Below are 20,863 nucleotides of genomic sequence, written 5' to 3'. Positions count from 1 at the left end.
AAAATTTTCTTTGCTCTAAAAAATACTCACCATGTTTATGGACCATGTTATCAATATTAAATTGATGCTCAGACTTACAGTGTGAAAATGTTTCTTCAGCAGATGTAAACAACCTGAAAAATCAAGAAACAGCTTCATGGAATAGTCCCCCAAGAAGTCTAAATACTGATGTCATGTTAAACATACACTTCCCCTCCTACTCTGCTGCCTTCTAGTTTTATCTCCAATTAAGAAAAAAACAAACATGCCTGTAAATAAGAGGAACCCAGAACTTCTCAAGGGAATTGATATCTCTGAGTTCCATTTACAACTAAAACTAACTACCCTTTAAATGCTGAAGTTAACTTATTTGCCAAATGATAGCAAGGAATTTATCAAAAGGCTTTTAAGAAAGAGAACTCCTTTTGGTACATTCTGTTTCCCTCAAGACATGAAAATTCCCTACACAAAATTTTTCTGTCCTCTAAGGATCAACACTGCTTTCAAAGGCTCTGAACTGGCACAGCTCAAACTGCTTTTAGAAATAAAGCATCAAACGTAATTTTACAGCTGGCATATTCCCAAAGTGCCATATTTCAAAAGTGATCTTGCAGTGTTCCCAAAGTTTCTGCATTACAGACATTGTGAGGACCAAGCCTCTTTATTATGTGACCTGCAAAGCTGAGGGACATATAAGATAGCAATACCCAGCAGAGAAGCCGCACCCCTCTTCTATATGCCTGGCACATACACGCAGTTAGCTTTCAACAAATGTTTACCCAGACAGGTTATTTTTGCAGTATTTATGCAGCCTGTCATAAAGAAGTATGCCCCTGACACTCAATAAATATTATTTTATGACTAGAGTACATGCAGATGCTCTACATCTAACCAGAGGAGGCTACGCGTGAGAGCAACGCCCAATCAAGAGGAGCTGACACACCACCAGTCAGCACCAGGCCTAGATTCATGGGAAACTGGAAAAAGTTTCGTAAAGCAACACTGGTCAATGCTAAGCAGGCCTCTTTCATGCCCACGAGCCCAGGACAGCGGCCAACGAACGTCAAGGCTTGTTGAGATGAAGAGGCAGAATTTTAAGTGGAAAGAACACGGATTTGGATATTAAGACAAACATGGAACAAGGTCTGTGACCTGAACAAGCTATTGATATCGCAGTCGCTTTTTCCCTAAGCTTATCAATTCCTTCCCTTCAACAGGTGGGGAGCCCCTAGCTAGGAAAGTGATCCTTTAAACGGCTCACAAGGAAACCTTACACCTGAGAAGCCCTCTGCTTGTCAGAGTCACGGAATGCTAAAGCTGGAGGGGTCCCGGGGGATTACCCAGTTTAGGGACTCCCAAACTCGTGACTCACTGCAATCACCTCTGAGAGCGGGAGCATCTTTACAAAGAGAATATTCCTGGACGCCATCCCTGATTTGTAAGGACTGAGGGGCAGAGCTTAGCATCTGTGTTTTTAAGTGTCTCAGGTGACAAAGGTGCACAACCAGGAGTGGTCCAAAGCCCTCTCATTTTACACGAGGGGAGACTGAGGCCCGCGGAAGAGAGGTGGCATCGCCGGGCGTCAGCGCACGGCCCCTCCCCCGGTGACCGGGGCTCCTCCCTCCGAGCGCGGGGCCCGGGCTTCGGGGACAGCCGCTCGGGCGACTCCTGAGCGCGCGGCGCTGCGGCGGGCTAACGAACCTGTCACAGAACAGGCAGGGGGTCTGCTGCTTGTCGTGGGGGAGGCCAGCCTCGTCCCCGTCCTCGTCCTCCCAGGCGGCCTCGTCGCCGCTGTCGGACAGCGCGGGCAGGTCCTCGTCCTCCTCCTCGGCACCCCGGCCGCCTAGCACATGCACACGGTCAGCGAGGCCTCGACCCGGGAGCCCACCCGCCGCCGCCCTCCCGCGGGGCCCACCGCCCGGCTCCGCGTCCCGGGGGCGCAGGAGGAGGGCGGCCTGTCCGCGGCCCCCCGGCGGCGCGAGCCGGGGCTGGGCCAGCCGTGCTGCAGGGTCTGGGGTACCCACCGCGAGCACCCGACGCCAGCGAGCACATGGCCGTCCTGCCCGGGAGCCGGTGCGCCTGGGGGCGGGGACCGTGCCGGGCAGCGCGCGCGCGCAGCCGCCGCCGGGCTCTCTGGGCCGCGGGGACGAGCGCAGCCGGGAGCGCGCGGCAGGGCGGGGCGTGAGGAAGGTCTCGGACGCCGGGAACGCGAGAGCGCGCCCGCCGGCGCCTGAGAGCTTCCGGCCTCGAGGCCGCGGCGTTGGTCACGTGAGCTAGATGGGCGGGGCGAGGGCCCGGGCTCCGCCTCCTCCTGCCGCAGGGTTGGCGCAGTGCGCGCCGGGTAAGCGCTGCAGGGGGGCTGAGCGGCGCGGGCTTGGGCGTGACTTCCGTCTCCTCGGGCCGCGGGGGTGTTGGCGGGATGCCCTGGGCGCCGCCCTGACCTCGGAGGCGGAGACGCCGCAGCGCTTTCGCTGTCGGGGTCGCGCCCTCAGTGCGTCCGGTACTCGAGGGATGAGGGGTTACTAGAGGGACGACCACCCGCGGCGCCCCCTGGTGGCGGAGGAGGCCGAGCGGAACTCGGGTCGCTCGCTCCGTGGTGCCCGCGGGTGCAGCGCGCGAGGGGACCGCAGGAGCCCGTGGGGGCTTGTGGAGACCACCTAGGGCCAGAGCCCCGCGGGCTGTCGCGGGACTTCAGTCTTTTAAAGTAGACGGCTGGGTGAGAGCTTGCACTCTGCAGCCCCTACTCGGTTAGAATCCTGCTTCTGTCACTTTCCAACTGTGATCTCGAGCAGCCGCCCGACCGCGCCCCGCCTCCATCTCCTAGCTACAAACGGGGAGAATGCTGCACCAGGGATAAAATGAGTTAATACGTGCAGAGTGCTTAGACACGTGCTCATTTTACTTACCCTAAACAGCGGGAAGCCGGTGACCTGTTTGATTAAGCAAGGGAGTGATGCGGTCACGTGTTTGGTTTTTTTTCACTAATGTGTTTAGAGAGGAACATCCTGGCTGTTGTGTGGGAAGGAGACAAACATTCCCATGCCTCATGCCTTTTTCCCTTCCTCACATGTATTCAACCATCGCATTGTTAGGTGGGAGTGGCGGCAGCTCTCGTCCCAGAAGCTAGTACTGCGCGCCTGGCACGTTTATCCGATGGCATTGACGGCCGGCCGACTAGGCTCTGCATAACCCCGCCTGACATGCATCTCAACTCAACCCTTCACCTTGGGCGCCCCCTCCAACCTTCTGTTAGTGCTAATCACCTTCCACCTCAAGGCCTTTGCTGACAATGCGCTGCAAATGGAAAGGCTTTCTTCCCTGGGACCATCTCCCACGTAGGGTCCACTGCCATTCCAGCAGCCCCCATTAGTTTCTGTCTTAGCGCCTACCATTCGCTTACTTGTTTTCTCTACTTTAGGTCTGCCCCACAGCACTGCGCCGTAGCTCATAGTAGGTATTCAGTAAATTTGCTGAGTGAGAATGATGCCTTGTATTATTGCAACACTCTGTGAATGTCATCTTCTCCCTTAACTATAAACCTTAGAGGACAGGACCCATCGGGTATTGGTGTTGAAGCGCCCCTACATTCTAGGACACTGTCAGAATGTCTGCTGGCCCGGGATGCTGGCCTTGGGAGGAGCTGCTCTTCTCTCTACTCCAAAGATGAACACAGACCCCGTCATCCCACTTCACTACTGAGACCAGAATAGGATGTTGAATAAGACCTGCCTGAAGGTTTGTGGGTAAGGAAATAATAGAGAGAATAACTTAAAACTGTCTATTGGGTTTAGCTGCTTTCAGAACCCACAGAACTCACTTCTTGGAGCCCGTGCTTGTTACCACTGAAACAGACCGAGGCTCTTCAGAGTCTAGCCCCAAGGGAACCCCACCTGGCAGAAGGAAGATGCTCCGTTTCCTTTCTAAAGCCCACATTCCAAGATCCCACCCTGCCCTAGAAATGCCTCTTTCCTGGGTGACTGACACTGGGAATGTCCACTCCCTTCTAAGGACATATACCCCCTATTAAGGGGGATGGCCTTTATCCTGCAGTGTCCACTGAAGCCTGAAATGTACCTGGCACACTGTAGACCCTGTAAAAATTGACTGAATCACTCAAATCACTGTTTCCCCCAAGCCCACAAGTTAAAACAACTTTCACCACCATCGTTTGTTCTGTGATGGATATCCTGTGCTCCTCTCGCCTTTGACCCTTCCTTCTGCATATACCTTTCCTTTCCATAGTTTTTAAAGGGCAGAAACTTGAACTGCACTTTTAAGGGCTATGTGAACATTTTGTGGTTAATCCTGACAAGGAGAAATGGAGAAACCCAAGTATTTCAATTTTATTCATCCACAGCATGTACTGGATGCAGGTACAATTAGTGGAACTCCCTGCTCATATACAGATAGAGGATGCTCTCACAGAAGGCTTACAAGTATGAGATCAGGCTGACCTGGGTTAGAATCCTGGCTCTGCCATTTCCTAGCTTCAGGTCTTCAGCTTTGGGCCCTTGGGCAAGGCACTTAACCACAGTAAGCCTTAGTTTCCCCATCTGAGATATGGGAATGATAGTATCACCTTATAAGGACTGTTCGGAGGGTTAAAGGACAGATAGCATACATAAAGGCTGGCACTTGGCAAGCACTTGATAAAGATTAGCTGCTGTCCTCTCATTGGCCAAAATGCTGCATATTATCACTGATACTTGGGCATTTTCTAACAATCTAAGAGGTACCCAGGACTTGTCCATTTACTTTTATTCTCCGACTTAGTTCTCCCATGAATGACATAAGCTCAGTTATATAATAACCTTTATTATATATTCTAAAGAAGTAGTAAGGCACAATGTTCACTTACACAATCCCATGTAGTCAGCACTGGGTAACTCAAAGACACGAATGTCAGCAATTTGAGAAAAGAACTCATCTGCATGATATATAAGGTTTGCAGCACTGCTGCTGTGACTGCAGACAAGCATTTCAAAGCTAGCCTCCCCAGCCAGGGCATCAGAACCACCACCAGCAGCCTAAACAAAACAAAACCACAGATTTCTGTGCCTGCACCCCAAAAATTCTGATTAAGAACATTCAAGGTAGGGCCTATGAATCTCTATATTTTTTTTTTCTTTGCTGAGGAAGATTCACCCTGAGCTAAGATCCATGCCAGTCTTCCTCGATTTTGTTTAGTATGTGGGCCCCCAGCATCGCTTGACCGCCAACAGAGTGGTGTAGGCCCGTGCCCGGGAACCGAAGCCGGGCCACTGAAGCAGAGCGTGATGAACTGAACCACTGGGCCACAGGGGCTGGCCCTGAATCTCTATAATTTTAAAAGCCCCCTAGGTGATGTGTATATATACGTACAACCAAGCTCTGAACTGCTGATGCAGAGCACAACCATTCTTCGATTGGATCTGGGAGGCTGAGAACCACAGTTAAAGCATGCTGACTTTTTTCAGACCCGGAAATTACCAGTTAGGTGGTGGGTGTTGAGGTTTACAGTGAAAAGCATTTCTCCAGTGTGATCACGGCTTGAGAGAGCCATCAGCTTTGCCCAGGTCGTGGATGGCCTTGTTATCCAGCAGCTCGGTCGTCCCGTCGCCCAGTCTCACCGCGTTGTTCAGCATCGCTCTAACCACAGTCACCACCGGCACAGAGTGCCCGCCGGCCCAAGACTCTGGTAAGGAGCCGAAGAATTTCCTAACCAACCATTCACCTGGGCGAGATTCTTGCCTATCACACAGTAGAACTCTAAAGAGGAAAAAAGCTGAGGATGAAATGATAAATTGCATTCACACCACAGAGGGTGTTATGAACTGAACTGTTTGCCCCCAGAATTCATGTTGAAGCCCTAACCCACAATGAGATTGTATTTGAAGACAGTGCCTTTAGGGAGGTAATCAAGTTTAAATTAGGTCATAAGGATGCGACCCTAATCCAGTAAGACTGGTATCTTTACAGAAGAGGAGATATCAGATCTCTCTCTCTCCACGTGCACACAGAAGAAAGACCTTGTGAGCACAGAGTGAGAAGGTGGCCATCTGCAAGCCAGGAAGAGAGGTCTCAACAGACAGCAGCCCTGATGGCACCTTGATCTTGGACTTCTGGCTTCCAGAAATGTGCAAAGACAAATTTATGTTGTTTAAGCCACCCGGTCTGTGGTATTATTCTATTATGGCAGCTTGAGCAGACTACTACAGAGGCAAAAGGTTTGTTTTGTTTTGTTTTTGGAGGAAGATTAGCCCTGAGCTAACACCTACTGCCAGTCCTCCCCTTTTTTTGCTGAGGAAGACTGGCCCTGAGCTAACATCCGTGCCCATCTTCCTCTACTTTATATGTGGGATGCCTGCCACAACATGGCTTGACAAGTGGTGCCATGTCCGCACCCAAGATCTGAACTGGCGAACCCCGGGGCCACGGAAGTGGAACATGCGAACTTAACTGCTGTGCCACCAGGCTAGCCCCCAGAGGCAAAAGGTTCTATTTAAAAAAAGAAGGCAGCCAATACTACCCAGTAAGTTCCAGACTATTCTGAACCTGGTCCCACCACTGTCTACCCCTTCCTTTAAAGCCAAAAGGTGGGGTCCTTCAGAAAAGCAATCCACCTTCAGCCAACTTCTGTCATATCTTAGATATCTTAGCTGTCAGCCTCTTTGAATGAAAAACTAGCTTCTAGGGCATAATGGGCAGTGGTGTACTCTTACGCAGTATGAATACTTACCCAGGCCTAAATATGGAGTAACGATCAAATTTTAATTCTTCGACCCTGGCTTCCACTTCTCCCTGTTAACAAAAACCATATTTTCAGTATTTAACCAAGACCAAGTTACTGTAACGCTTGAGAGAATAATTTGGGGTCTTGAAGATAATCTGCTTCTGCAGGTCCCAGAGTCTGAGAAGTTAAGGAAGAGATCATTCAATCCTGATATGCAGCAAGGAGTTAAAAAAAGTGTACAGAACGAGGAAATGGTGGCACAGTCAGTCCAGCCTCTCAACTGACTGATATTGTTTCCCTCAACTGAGGAGTATTAGTGTCCGAAAAGATTCTTTTGAAACTGATGTCAAAGAGTGTACTGCCTATATTCTCAACTGACTGATATTAAAACAGATCCAGAGAGGGGCTGGCCCCGTGGCCAAGTGGTTAAGTTCGCACGCTCCGCTGCAGGCGGCCCAGTGTTTCGTTGGTTCGAATCCTGGGCGTGGACATGGCACTGTTCATCGAACCACGCTGGGGCGGTGTCCCACATGCCACAACTAGAGGGACCCACAACAAAGAATATGCAACTATGTACCAGGGGGCTTTGGGGAGAAAAAGGAAAAAAAATAAAATCTTTAAAAAAAAAAAAAACAGATCCAGAGAGAGTAAATGACAATGTCAGGAATGCAACCATGAAATAACCTCCTGTTAGTCCAGACTTAATGTTGCAGGCTGGCAGACATCAACCTTTTTTGGTTTCCAAGTAGTTCTGGGGTCAGAAGACCCACAGACCCTCCAATACTACTCACTTCCTAAAATGCTACCAAATTTCAAGAGACAGATTATATTAGATGATGCTCTAAATTAAATTTGCTAAACAAACCATGAATTTTCATGCCAGGAATCTCTATAAACAGAAATACCACAGGAGCTCAGGCCCCAGGTACCTCCGAAGGCCCCGTGAATTAAGCACCATGCTCCCTTCCTCCTTCTTGACTTGTTCACACCATTCATTTGACACTTAACCTGTCACATTGTGTAATCTTAGGTAGCTCTTTTAAAAACATTTTTAATTAGTGTTTTTCAGTATATTCACAGAGTTGTGCCACCTTCACTACCATCTAAGTTTAGAATATTTCATGACCCCAAAAAGAAACCCCATACCAATGAGGACTCACTCCCATCCCCTCCCCATAAGCCTGAGCCAACCACTAATCTTTCTGTCTCTATGGATTTGCCTATTCTGGACATTTCATGGAAATGGGATCATACAATCGTGGCCTTTTGTGACTGGCCTCTCTCATTTAGCATAATGTTTCCGAGGTTCACCCGTGCTGTAGCATGTGTCATTCCTTTTTATAGTTGAGTAATATTCTTTGTGTGCATATACCACATTTTATTCATCCATTCATCAGTTGATGGATATGTGGGTTGTTTCCACTCTTTGGCTATTACAAATAATGCTTCTGTGAACATTCACATACAAGTTTTTATGTGGACACGATTCTTTGTTAGCTTTTTGCAAAGATACGTTTTGTCTCTATTATCAGTGTGCAATAAAGAGCTGATGCAGCAGGCCGAGACTACTGTGCTGAGAAAGGCTTGCTTGGCTTCCGTCTGGGAACGTGGATTTCAGGAGTGTTCCTGTCATCACCCAACTGAAAAGGGCAGTTTACTGTGTCTGAACTATTTGTACAAACAATGTGCTTTATGCTGAACACTGCTTCTTTCTGGAAGTCTCTAATTTTTTCTAGGCTGAGGGTGCCTACGTGTCTGACCCCCATAAAAAGCCTGGACTCCAGGGCTCAGGCACATTTCTCTAGCAAACGATACTCATGCTGGAGAAATGCCGCACTTGCAACTCCCCTGGAAGAGGACTCTGGGAAGCCTGCACCTAGTTTCCTGCGGACTTCACCGCAAGCACTTCTTCCCTTTACTCACTTTGCTTCATATGCGTTCACTGTAATAAATCAGAGCTGTGAGTCTGACCACATGCTGAGTCCTGTGAGACCTTCTAGCAAATTACCTACTTAGGGAAGGCCTTGGGATCCCCCCAGACAAACAGATTATAAATTCCTTGAGGGTAAGAACCATACCCAACAGTAAAATATCATCTACTCTGGAACAGTTTAACAATCACTGCCTCAAAGTCTCTTCTAATGTTAGGATTCCAGGCTGACACTCAAGACCAGAGCTGCCACATCTCATTTCATGATTACCAGATAATCAACAGAAGGGGAAGACATTGGAAATTATCTTTCAAATCACTCCTTTTTACTAAATATAAACCTGCAAAAGACAGTCCCTGTAGCGATTAAAAAATGCGTAACATAATGCATTTTTTGTATTATTTAGCATTTTATATGACTTAGTCTTGCCAATTAGCCAGGGTTCTCCATAGTATACAAAAAATAGAAATGTGCACAGGGGCCAGCCCGGTGGTGTACTGGTTAAGTTTGCACACTCTGCTTGAGCAGCCCAGGGTTTGCAGGTTTGGATCCTGGGCACGGACCTATGTACTGCTCATCAAGCCACGCTGAGATGGCATCCCACATACAAAATAGAGGAAGATTGGCATACATGTTAGCTCAGTGACAATCTTCCTCAAGCAAAAAGAGGAAGATTGGCAACAGATGTTAGCTCACGCCAATCTTCCTCACCAAAAAAAAAAAGAAAAAGAAATGTCCACAAACCTTAACTTGCAGGTATAAAAAATTGCTCGACTTATCAGCTCCTTTGGAGGATAGCAAGTTGAAATGTTTGCAGCCTCCAGCTTTGGCCAGCTCTGCAGACTTCAGGACATAATCTCGATCGACACGAACAAATCCCTCCTGAGGGGGAAAGGATGGGAGTTAGTTCCAAAAAGCCATGAGTTCATCTTAAAGATTACCACTCAGCTTGGGTGGCAGGCCAGGAGGCCTGGGGCTAGAGGGGGGATCCAAATAAAACGCATCCAAGCAAGACATGAACGTCAGGCACAGACCCTGGGAAAGGCTCCAAGTATGAGCCTCCGGACAGACGTACCAGCTCTAGCAGCAAGGCCAGACGCAGCGAGAAAACAAGAACAATGACACTGAAACACAGACACCAAACAAATCTGCAAGGAGCACTAAGAACAGTAAGATAGACTGAGAAACTGCTTTTAATGACAAATTTCTTTGTCTTTTAATAACTTTACAACCCTCTCTCTGTTTTCTCTTTTTTTCTGTATCAATTTCTAACATGGTGGGGTCCCAAAGCAAGGCTGAGAACACCATCCGGGCACTATGAGAACAAAGTCTATTTAATGTCCAAATTTTGTGTATGTTTTACAACATACTTTACATATTAGTAGAGTGCATCCTCGAATTTATTTACTGACAGGTGTATAATCAAGAATGTGTGGAGAGCCCTGGTCTAGACTCACTCCTGTGAGGGTAGTGATTGGGTCCTTCTTCTTAATTCACATCTCAGCATCAGCACATGGTAGGTGCTCCAAAAATATATGAATGAATGAATAAAAGTCCAAGGAAAGCAGAGAAAGACAAATCCAATTAGAAAAAAAAAAGAACTGGGGCCGGCCCCGTGGCCAAGCAGTTAAGTTTGCACGCTCCGCTGCGGCGGCCCAGGGTTTCGCTGGTTCGGGTCCTGGGCGCAGACATGGCACCACTCCTCAGGCCATGTTGAGGTGGCGTCCCACATGCCACAACTAGAAGAACCTGCAACTAAGATATACAACTATGTACAGGGGGGATTTGGGGAGATAAAGCAGGAAAAAAAAAAAAAAGATTGGCCACAGTTGTTAGCTCAGGTACCAATCTTTAAAAAAGAAAAAAGAAAAAAAAAGAACTAAGTGGCAATAAGAGGAAGAGGGGAGAGGGTGGTACAAACAATAGAACAGACTCATTTCCAGGGCTAACCTGAAGGACATGGGCCTGCACCCCGAAAAGGGAAGTCCATGTAGTAACAGCTTCTTGGGACCACCACAAATTCCAGCATCCTCAAACTCAAGACACTTGAAGAGAAGTCTGAAGTCTACTGGAGCTGAACTTCATAGGTACCCACAATTATATAATGAAGTTTATATAACGAGGATTGCAAATCTAAAGACTGGATTACTGCCCCAGTGAATTTTTTTTCAATTAAAACTTTGCCTTATGGTAGTTATTAATCCTAAATGTCTTATTTTGTATGGAGATGTGTGTCTTTGAGCACCTAGGAAACGGCACGTCCAACCCTCTCATTAAGGAGTTGTGAAAACAAGGTCCAGTGGTCTGGTAAACTGCCAGCTGATAAGTGAGAGAGGAGAATGCAAGTTCTTGACTCTCCAGGCGGTGCTCTCTGCTGCACCCAAGTTCCTTCTTATCTCACACTATCTCTAGATAATGACAATGACTAATTCATAACTGTGGTAGACACAACAGGGCCCCTCACACCTGTGAACATGTCTGGTTACACAGCAAAGGGGCTGAAGGTTGCAATAATGTTGCCAATCAGCTGACCTTAAAAGAAGATTATTCTGTTATCCAGCTGGGCCCAATGGAATTACAGGAGTGCTTACAAGGGGAAAGGGAAGCAGGGAGGAGGCCAGAGTTATGCAATGTGAGGAGCTCTCGATCTCCCATTGCTGGCCTTACAGACGGAGGACGGGACCACAAACCAAGGCATGTGGTGGCCTCTAGGAGGTGCAAAAGGTAAAGAAATGGTTTCTCCCCTAGAGCCTCCAGGAGGGAACACAGCCCTGTCAGCATCTGGATTTTATCTCAGCAAAATCCATGTTGGACTTCTACAGAATTATAAGATGGTAAATTCAGGTTGTCTTAAGCCACTAAATCTGAGGCAATCTGTTACAGCAGGAATAGGAAACTAATACAGAATTCAATTTTAAAATGACAGGCCCAAGCAAACTTTTTAAACTCTGGATTGAAGTCGATCATAAAAGAAAAGTGAACATATTGTAAGCAGAGAGCTCGATAAATTTTTATAAACTGAACATCCTCTGCAACCAGCCCCCAGATTAAGACGCAGAACATTACCATTACCCCAAATGCCCCTCTGGTACTGCTTTCTCATCACTGCCAGTACATTTCTAACTACATCCACCGCCTGCAGGGCAGTGCTATTTGTCCACCTTACTTCAGGTGATATAAACTTACCTTTCTCCCCATGGATCATCACCACCCCTTCTGTGTTGTATACTGGGACATTCCATCCTAACGGCTGACTCACCGACCTGTCCTACGCACTGATTCAAATTCACGTTGTTGCTTTTTGAAATCAGTGGGAAGCAAACCAGTTTTACTACTCAGCACATCCTGAGAGAGGGATGCGATTCTCCTCAGAGCCGTTCTCCAGATTGAGATTTCACATGTGCTGCAAGTGTGCCAAGAGAAACAGTCCAAAACTACATAGAAAAATCCTAAAGCACTCACTCTCTGTCCCACGTCTGTTTCTTCCCCTCACTCTAATTCACCAGAACTCTGATTTGAATAAAAGGTTCATCATTCCCAATAAAACCACATAGGTGACTAGTGAAATAAATGGCTTTTCATCATCGTCGTTTTAGCATGATTTCTTGGAAGGATTATTATAGTTCTCTCTGTTAAAATGCTTTTTCTTTCATCAGCTTCTTTAAAAATAAGGGAAAGATTCAGCCAATCACAAGTCTGGAGACAGACGCTCTTTCCCACTTAATCCAGAGCCAGGAAAGGGATAATTTGATTAAACTGAGACCCTAATTTATTTGGCTTTAGTTCTGGATCAACCTCTCCTTAATAGAGTGCCGTCGTCTCCAATTGTTTGATGGAAATTAAAGTGACATAAATACCATGGGACTCTCTCAATCTGATTAGTCAGCTAAGGCGCATCAACCCCAGCCGGCCCGTCAGACGCTGGCGTCCCTCCTTTCACCCGCCTCGCCAACAACTGACAAGCGCGCCCTGGAGGACGAGCACCCACGCCGCCGCCGAGACCCCCACGCTCAGGCCATCAGCCCTGCTCAATGGGCCCTGCTGACAAGGTGCCCACACCTTTCTCCATTGCTGCTCTCTGCACAAAGCTAAATATTGTTTTATGAGCAATCAATGGCTGTTAATCCCAAACGATTTCACAAATCCCCTGAGCCCTCAAGCTGATTATAAATACGCATTTTTCCAAGCCCACAAATTTTGAATTTCACTTCTCCCACCCTGATGCGTGGCCTTTTAGCTGGTGAATGAAACTCGAAAGCAAAGGGGTCAACGGCTTTCAAGGACTTAGAAACCAAACTTCAATGTGGATCCTGGTGACTGACTCGGAGACAACAACACACACCGATTTTCTCTGGAGTGAGGAAGATTCCATTTATAGATAGAAGGGAGCTATCTTTAAAATCTTATTATTGATACCCTTTCTTGTTCTCTAACGGCTCAAATAGAAAAACAAACTAAAAGAAGGTATTGCGTATCCCAGAAAGACTATTTTCAGAAAAACCGTATTTAGTTTCCCTAACCATATGGCAGGAGAAAAGACGACTCTTCTGAGAGCATTAAGTCCACATGTTGTTGTGTCTTTATGATTCCATAGTCGGTGTGTCCTACGCAAAGCTAGGAATTAGAATTCCTTCTAGAAAAAGGAGTTGATTAAATAAGTTCCCACTATAAATTTCCCTTCCAGCACCTGCTCGAAAGAAGAAACACAACGTGATACGACTCAGCAGAGATGCTCACAGGCTCCACCAAAATCAAGGGAGACAAATCCTCCAATGATTCTTTAAGTCTCATTAAAAGCCAAAGCTACTAAGTAAGAGGAATTTCCTCTGATCTTCTTTACCAATGCCTGCAAACTGGGAACACTCTAGCTTGTTCTTAGAACAAATAATCCTACCAAGGTATTTCAGCACTGACAGCTATGACAAGCGAGCGTTCCAGAATCACTCAAGGTCGGGGGGTCCTTTTCCAAGAAGGGATGATCTATCATTCTGTAAAGGGTCCCACTTGGCCATACTTCTGCTTCAGATTCCTTCTCCTTCACTCTTTTCAACCCAACCCTATAAATTAGACTAGGAAACAGAGATGCTGACGAACAGCGAACAGTATAACCTGAGACCCATTTGTTTGTGTCCTGGATGGCATCTCTATATTTGACAGACAGTGTTGGGACCACGATCCTGGTTAGAGAAAGGGCTCTGGATAGAAAAATAACATCAAACAACGCTAAGGATTCCTGAGTCAATCCATGTTCTCATAAAATTTTTCCATTTGGGGCATTCTTTTCTCTGTGTTACGATAGTCAAAGAATTCTGCAGCCAAAGGGGCTTCAGGAGTCACCTCCCTCTCAGCACAGACAAGGAGGCAGAGGCCCAGAGGAGCTACCCAGCATACCCAGCCCAGGGTGCTATAGCTACTTGCTATCCAAACAGAGCCTATGATCTGGGTCCCCGGAGCCATCTAGGACCTCATCACTTCACAGCAAATAAAACAGTAGAGATTACAACAGGGGCCAGCAAACTTTCCCTGTAAGGATGATATAGCAAATATTTTCAGATTTGCAGGCCTCTGTTGCAATTACACAGCTCTGCCATCATAGAACAGCAGGAACTATAGATAATATCTATAAAGTAACGAGAATAGATATGTTCCAATAAAATGACAGATACTGAAATTTGAATTTCTTATATTTTCATGTGTCATGACATATTATGCCTCTTTTGACTTTTTTAACCATTTAAAAACATACAAACATTCTTAGCTCACAGGCTGTACAAATACAGGCTGCTGTACTTGGCCCACAGTCTGCAGTTTGCAAGCCCCTGAATTAGCAGAGTACATCATTACAATCAGACGCCACGAGACTCTAGCGATGCCTAATAAATGTTACAATGGCTGCATTCATCACATTAATGGCATCGTCCATTCAGCAGAATCCAAGAACCTGGACTGCTGGAGCCTATGCCCACTAGATGAGGAGACAAATGAAGAGGTGGAACCACATCACACCACCACAAACTCACTAACCAAGTCCTTCTCTTTACACAAATAAGGACAGATACACAAATAAGGACAAAGCACTATTCTCAGTGGCATCTGGGAGTTTTTGCTCGTCACTCAGGGCCAACGTAGATCTGGTTTTCAAAGGCCTTCACTAGCACACAAGTTACTCACTAAAGCAAGGTAAAGGCCATCCAGGATTACGGTACCTGGAGAACCAGCAGGCAAGGAGAACCAATACATCCCACTGCCTCCTGAAGCAGCGCCAACAAAAAAGGAGGGTTGGCCACTCAGAATCTCCCAAGGAGCCTAAGATCACTGCAGATACAGATGTAATCAGCTGAGATGAGGTCATACCGAGTAGACTGGCTCTTAATCCAATGTGACTAGTGTCCTAATAAAAAGGAGAAATTTGGACATAGCCACACACACACATACACACAGGAAAAACGCCTCGTGAAGGGACACAGGGAGAAGGCATCCATCGACAAGTCAAGGAGAGAAGGCTGGAGAAATCCTCCCCTCACAGCCCTCCGAAGGAGCCGATCCTGCCGACACCTTGATCTCAGACTTCCAGCCTCCAGAACTGAGAGGCAGTGAATTTCCACTGTTCAGGCCACCCTGGTTCTGTTACTTGTTATAACAGCCCCAGCAAACGAATACACTGAAGGTCATAGGGAAATAAGCTGGCTACTCAGATTTCAACACAGAAACCCTAAATTTCTTTTAGCTTCTCTACTGGCAACTCAAATTGCTAAAGCAAAATGTGGGGTGTTCCAGTTACAAAACAGCTACAGAATGACATGAGGCTTGCCACCAGCTTTACAGTATATGTCAGATGAACTCTTTTGCTACAGAGAGGGCTGCTGACCCAGAACACCAGGTGGGGTGAGCTTAGAAATCCACAACTCCCATCAAACAACTGTTATTACCCAGCCACTTGTGAACTGTCACCCCTTTTAAATTGCCTAAAGTTATCACTATCTGCAAACTTTATATTGCATCTAATCTAAATTTGTTTCAAAAAAAAAAACTTTCTGGAGGAAATGTCACCTTACTTTCTGTCACCATCCTCTTAAACCATTTAAGCCCTAACTCATTTCTGAGGCTATATTTGGCTTACTAGTCTTTCTCTTGCTTACTCATTAATTACCTTTATCTTTTCAAACTGATTTTGGAGAACAAAAGGTACTGAGTAGCCTGAGGAGTGGGGAAACAACTCCATCTAAAACAATATCCTCCATAGGGAAGACACCCAATGCCTCTGATGAAACTTGCATTATACAATCTGAATGTCACAAAGCAATTTACTTTTCCCTGGAGCGCCCGGTAATGAGACTTGCCTTCTGTCATGAAAATCAACTGCTCTATGCCTAACGCAGGGTTTCTTATTTTGCTGAGTCACCACCAAAATCACGGTGGCACTTGAGACAGCACAACCTGCAGTGTACTAGCATAAAAGTGTTTCACTGCTTTTAGAAGGCACGCCACTTGTCACTGGGCCTGGGACAGGAGAGACGGCACCTGCTGCTGAGCAGGAACTCAACCTCTTCTAGCAGAGAGAACGTGTCAATTCCTGGGAGGGTCACACTTCTCCATAATCCACCCCTCCCAGTACACAGCTCAAAACCCAGCTGTGTCCCAAAGTAGACATGGGAGACCTGCAGAAGATCTGGAAATACATCCCTACCGAAAACAGAAAGAGAATTATTCTTTGGACCACCAGGAGGCCCAGAGAAATACACCTGAGCCTCACTCCTTGACTGGCATAAACCAATAGTTCTTACCCATGTACTCTCCTACTGATTCTGATGCCTGGGCCTGTTTCTAAGCCTCCGGTAAACCCCCACAGCAGCATCGTGGTCCTGCATATTTAACAGACGTGTTTAGCTCCAGCAAGTAAAATTCTGCCAGAGAGATAAACTATAGTCAAGGTATAAATTAAGTAAGATATATGAACACTTGCCCAGGGTCTATGAAGTACGCTATGACTTCTAACTATGTAGTAAACTATGATTTCTGGACAGGGGCCGACGCAATTTAACACCATTAAAAAGAATAGAAAATGTGTGTTAGAACAGTTCTGCGTCAGTTAAGGCTGAATCACCACTGGGGGTGAATCATTGCTGGAGGCTGAGTGATCACTGGAGGCTAGCTGAATCGTGCCTCGGTTCTGATGTTCGATCCCAGAAGTTTAAAGCTTGGGATGAAAACTGATTGAAACAAATCATTCAAGTGAGAGAGAACACTTCAAGTTTAAAACATTTATAAAGGAAAAAAAAAAAAAGCTTACTGCTAACAGCATGAGGCAGTTACTTTTACTCAGACATAATGGTTTGCCTTAGAGGATGCAGTGACAGCAATATTTACAAGAGGCAAGGCCATGTATATTCAGGACTTATCAGCACACAGGCCTGAACTCAAGGATTACTTTGAAGGAAAGAGGAACTTAGTACTATTCAAAGTTCAGTATAGCAAAGGTGAGGGCAGCATACAGAATCTTAAATGATAGGAGTTTATTTCCATTTAAGCACTGCAAATGTAAAGAAAAAGAGTGAGCAAGAAAAAGAATCTTTGACATTACTGGCCGGCAAAAAGAGAAAAGGGGATATTTCTTTCTTACTGCTCCGGCTTTGCTTCTGGTGGTACCCAGGCAACAGAATCCAACATCATGACCTTCAAAGGCAGAGGCGTAGTCTTCCAACTTTTCAAAATCCACCACTTCTTGATTCTAGACAACAAGGACACAGCTGTATACAACTGATGTTATTAAAAAAAAAAAAAGGACAAAAATACCCCAGATTTAAAGAATAAGTTAGAAAACATTACTGAAGAATCTGCCCACTTAACACTAACTTTTGCAAGCTCGTTTTCTCCCACCAACAAAGCAATTAATCTGAATCAAAATTAACAATGCACTTGTATGTTCACAGTGCATATAACTGGACTAGGGGGTGATCCAGATCTCTAAAGTTGGCTTCAATGATCATTTTCATTGTGGAAAAATAAAAGACTTGTCTGTATCTTACGAGGCAGGGTACCAGTGAGGTATAATGTGGGGGCAGGGGATGGTGTTCAGAATCTCAAAGATCTAGGTTCCAGCCTTGGGCCTGCTACTAACTAGGAATGTAATTTTGGTCAAATTATTTATCATATGCTTCAGTTTTTTCAGCAGTAAAATGTGACTCATAATCTTTTCTTCAGTCCAATCCATGAACCACCTGCATTTGAATCAGCCAGCAGGTGTGGCCAGCAGCCAAAAGGCATATTCCTAGGTCTCAGAAGCACCCTTGGTAATTCTCATGCTCACTGAAATTTAAGAACCTCCCAAGTTTGTCATGAAACTTAAAAAGCAACGTTTGAGAAGTTCCTATCATCCAAGAGGTCCATAAAAAATGTTGCTTTCCTTCCCAACCATCAACTGTTTCAAAATAATTTTCCTGGCATCGTACACAATGCTGAAGAAAAACATGTCTGCATAAAGTTCATGACCAAAAGATGTGCCATCAAAACACAGACCTCGATTTCAGTTTCTAATTACCAGAAGTATCTGACAGGCCCCATGAGGCCAGATTGTGAAGACCACGTCTTACCTGCCTAAGTCTGAGCAAAGATGTCCATTTTAAACAGAACAGTCCTAATGGACCAAAGACATATGCAAAATGACCTGAACATGGACCTACAGGAGTCAAGAAGACTTATGTGTGACTATTTGTTATCTGGAATGTTCCACCTGTGAAACCTGTGGGACCAAGTTCTAGTTGTGGGTCTCAGGATTACACTAGTTTACTGCAGCTCACAAATAACTCAGTTTAAATGGGGAAAGGAACCTCCATGACACTCAGACTTCAAATACTTGGGGGATTGGCACCAGACTAAAATCTCGAGTGTTATTTGGTTAACCATAAAAGTGTAAGTGACAGTGAAGGGAATATTCCACTTACAGACACAAGCCTGCAGCCCTGGGGAGTCAGGCAGGGCAAATTCCAGAAACTGAATAGCCCCACCTTTCACCGCCATAGACCTTGCCCCGCTCTGCAGAGCATTTTCTGATTCACTGACACGTTAGTGTGGAGTGGACAGGTGGACAAAAGAAGCAAAGTGGTAGAGAAAAGTGCCCAAGTCATGAGACTGTCTCTAGCACCCAGCTTGAGTGATCCTGAAAACACTGCTCTCCTCTGCCTTCGCAGCCCCCGTACAGCCCAGGACGGCCTTCCAGCAGTCTAGACTGAGGGATGGGCTGCCCAACGCCACACAGTGCGGGGGAGGCCGGCCAGCACCTAGCATCCAGGACTCCAGCTTCCAGGAAGGGCTCTCAGAGACCCACTTGGCCACTTCCGATCCCCTCTCCCCGTCTCCACCACTGCCTGGGCAACGTCCACGCTTTAGGCACGAAATAAATTCTCCCCGCAGAACCGCTGCTGGCACATTTTTAGTCCCAGCTCAAATACCCACCACATTTTTATAAGCGTCCTCGTCGAAGGTGAGCTTCCTCCGGCCAATGAGTGTGACTTTGGAAAACAGGCTCTGTTCCAGGATTTCTTTTAAGAGTACTCTGCCGGTTTCCCCGCTGGCGCCCAGAATAAAGACAGATTTATTCTGCATCCTGAAGTCTTCCCGAAGCTTGGGCAGCGCCTCTGTCTCTGCCATCCTACAGATATAACATTGACAGGGGCTAGTCTTAGCATGGTTAAGGGATGGCCCGTGCTTACCCCTGGGAACAAGGTTTGTTTATTTGTTCTGGAGGAAGATACCATTATTCCCCGCAGCCTCCGCCCTGGGGAAAGTGCTGAGTCACCTGCGGAGGGGGGCGCCCTGGCCGCCCCCAGTCCCTGCCAACCCCCACCTCGGCAGGGGCCGGAACAGGAGACTGCGCCCGGTGAAACAAACTGCTGGCACCAAGGGCCTCGTTTCCCACCGTATCCCCGGTCCGACCCCTCCCTCCTCCGCCCATAGGGGTGCGGGGGCCCAGCTCGGTCCCCACGCGGAGGGGTTACCTGGAGCCAGACCCCGGCCCCGCGTCCTCAAGCCGCAGCAAGAGCAGGGCAGCCACCAGCGCCGCCACCGCCGCAGCCGCGCTCAGCGCCGCAGGCCCGGGCATCGGGCATATCCCCTCCCTGAGGCCCCTCGCCCCTTGCGCCGGGCCCCCTCCCGGGTCCGCCGCGGCTCGGAAACGGCCAGGCCCGCGCTCACCGCCCGGTCTTCCTGGGAACTTGGCGCCGCGGTCTCGCCCCGCCCAGAGGGGCGGCTCCGGGAGGGCGCGCGGCAGGCGCCCGGGGGCGGGCGAGGCGGCCCGCGAGCACGTGCGCAGCCCCGGCTGGAGAGGATGCACGGAGATGGGGGAAAGTCCGGGGCGCTCTCCCCGCGTTCTTACTCGCTACATGGGCTGAGCTCGCCCATATCCAAGACCTCAGCCCATGGACCTGACTTTCGCTGGTCCTTTTCTAAAACCTGTAATGTCGATCTTCATCTCGAATTTACCACGTCAAAAACTTAACCCTTCCCATTCCACCGCCCCAAATGGGAATAAAACGAACCTACTCTTTCCGTCTTTTGAGTGTCACTGTCCCTATACATTCGCACACGCCTCACCCCTCCTTTCTCAAGCCAGAAATTTGGGCTGTCACCTTTGACTCGTTTCTCTTGGGCTTTCCACGTTACAGATTAATCAAGTCCTGTCATCCCAGCTGCCTTTCAAATATTCCTCTTGTGTAAGTCATGCTCTCACCATTCCCCACCAGTATAACTGGTTCCCCTGCCCAGGTCCTAGATGGTTGAGCCAGGGTGACTTTCCACACCTGATCCGTGGTTCACTGTTGGCAGCCCAGAGGGACAGTTTAGGACATAACTGTCTACACTGGGCCTGTGCTGGATCTTGGAATTCCTGGACAAGAGTAAGAATCACAAGCAGGGATCAGAACAACCGAGATAAAGTGTGTTACGAACATTGGTCATTTTTGGCTGCCCAGCATTCAAACACTAGTCTTATTTTAGGGAATTCCAAAATAAGTAGGAAACAGGGACCCACCTCCCTCCCTAGAAGCCAAGTGAATCATATGTTCCTTCTCCCATCTCCTTGGGAATTATTACACGTAGGGAGACCTAGGGTCAGCCAATCAGACACTCCCATCCAGGTTTTTCTCTTTTAAGAGAGTAATAAAAAGATGCAGTGGAAGCCTGAGATAGGGTGGGGCAGAGGTATTGGATAGTGGCATCCTATGATCTGCCAGTGACCTGATGGTGT

The 20,863-nt window shown here is 47.3% G+C and overlaps 2 protein-coding genes across 10 annotated transcripts in view; both read right to left on the bottom strand.

Moving 5' to 3' along the window:
- PRMT3 (protein arginine methyltransferase 3) overlaps positions 1-2,286 on the bottom strand; it is a 135,581-nt gene extending 133,295 nt beyond the window's left edge. For 5 of the 6 annotated variants that reach the window (XR_011541260.1, XR_011541261.1, XR_011541262.1 and 2 more), the window contains exons 1-3: positions 2,004-2,256; positions 1,681-1,822; positions 31-113 (exon numbers count right to left, since the gene is read on the bottom strand). Coding sequence is in view for 2 of the 6 variants with exons in the window: in XM_070624507.1 (XP_070480608.1) it covers positions 31-113; positions 1,681-1,822; positions 2,004-2,031 (253 nt within the window). In the remaining 4 variants the exon portion in view is untranslated. Of the gene's footprint in view, positions 1-30; positions 114-1,680; positions 1,823-2,003 lie in introns of all 6 variants that reach the window. The other variant, XM_070624508.1, reaches the window with a different exon arrangement.
- Positions 2,287-4,774: 2,488 nt separating this feature from the next.
- On the bottom strand, positions 4,775-20,289 carry HTATIP2 (HIV-1 Tat interactive protein 2). Of its 4 annotated transcripts, none has more exons than XM_070624510.1 (6): positions 20,161-20,289; positions 19,075-19,270; positions 17,243-17,350; positions 9,367-9,504; positions 6,698-6,759; positions 4,775-5,727 (listed from the first exon to the last, which is right to left on the bottom strand). In XM_070624510.1, exons 2-6 carry the CDS (start codon positions 19,267-19,269, stop codon positions 5,502-5,504), a joined length of 729 nt encoding a protein of 242 aa, XP_070480611.1. In that variant the 5' UTR covers position 19,270; positions 20,161-20,289; the 3' UTR covers positions 4,775-5,501. The 4 variants fall into 4 exon arrangements, with proteins under 4 accessions (XP_070480611.1, XP_008506592.2, XP_008506591.2 ...); XM_008508370.2 differs by having other exon boundaries at positions 19,813-20,255; XM_008508369.2 differs by lacking the exon at positions 20,161-20,289 and adding an exon at positions 19,617-19,922.
- Positions 20,290-20,863: the final 574 nt, after the last annotated feature.

Source organism: Equus przewalskii, chromosome 6 (genome assembly GCF_037783145.1).
Source record: "Equus przewalskii isolate Varuska chromosome 6, EquPr2, whole genome shotgun sequence".
NCBI lineage: Eukaryota > Metazoa > Chordata > Mammalia > Perissodactyla > Equidae > Equus > Equus przewalskii.
Note: the sequence above shows the minus strand (reverse complement) of the source record. Positions and strands in the feature narration are given on the sequence as shown.

What these genes read in the sequence shown, in the direction of transcription:
- HTATIP2 (XM_008508369.2), bottom strand. Translation starts at nt 19,720, where the DNA reads ATGCCCGGGCCTGCGGCGCTGAGCGCGGCTGCGGCGGTGGCGGCGCTG. An exon ending in GGGCCGGGGTCTGGCTCCAG is followed by an intron (nt 19,271 to 19,616) that starts GTAACCCCTCCG and finishes TTATATCTGTAG; the next exon opens with GATGGCAGAGACAGAGGCGC. An exon ending in CCAGAAGCAAAGCCGGAGCA is followed by an intron (nt 9,505 to 17,242) that starts GTAAGAAAGAAA and finishes TTTCCCCCTCAG; the next exon opens with GAGGGATTTGTTCGTGTCGA.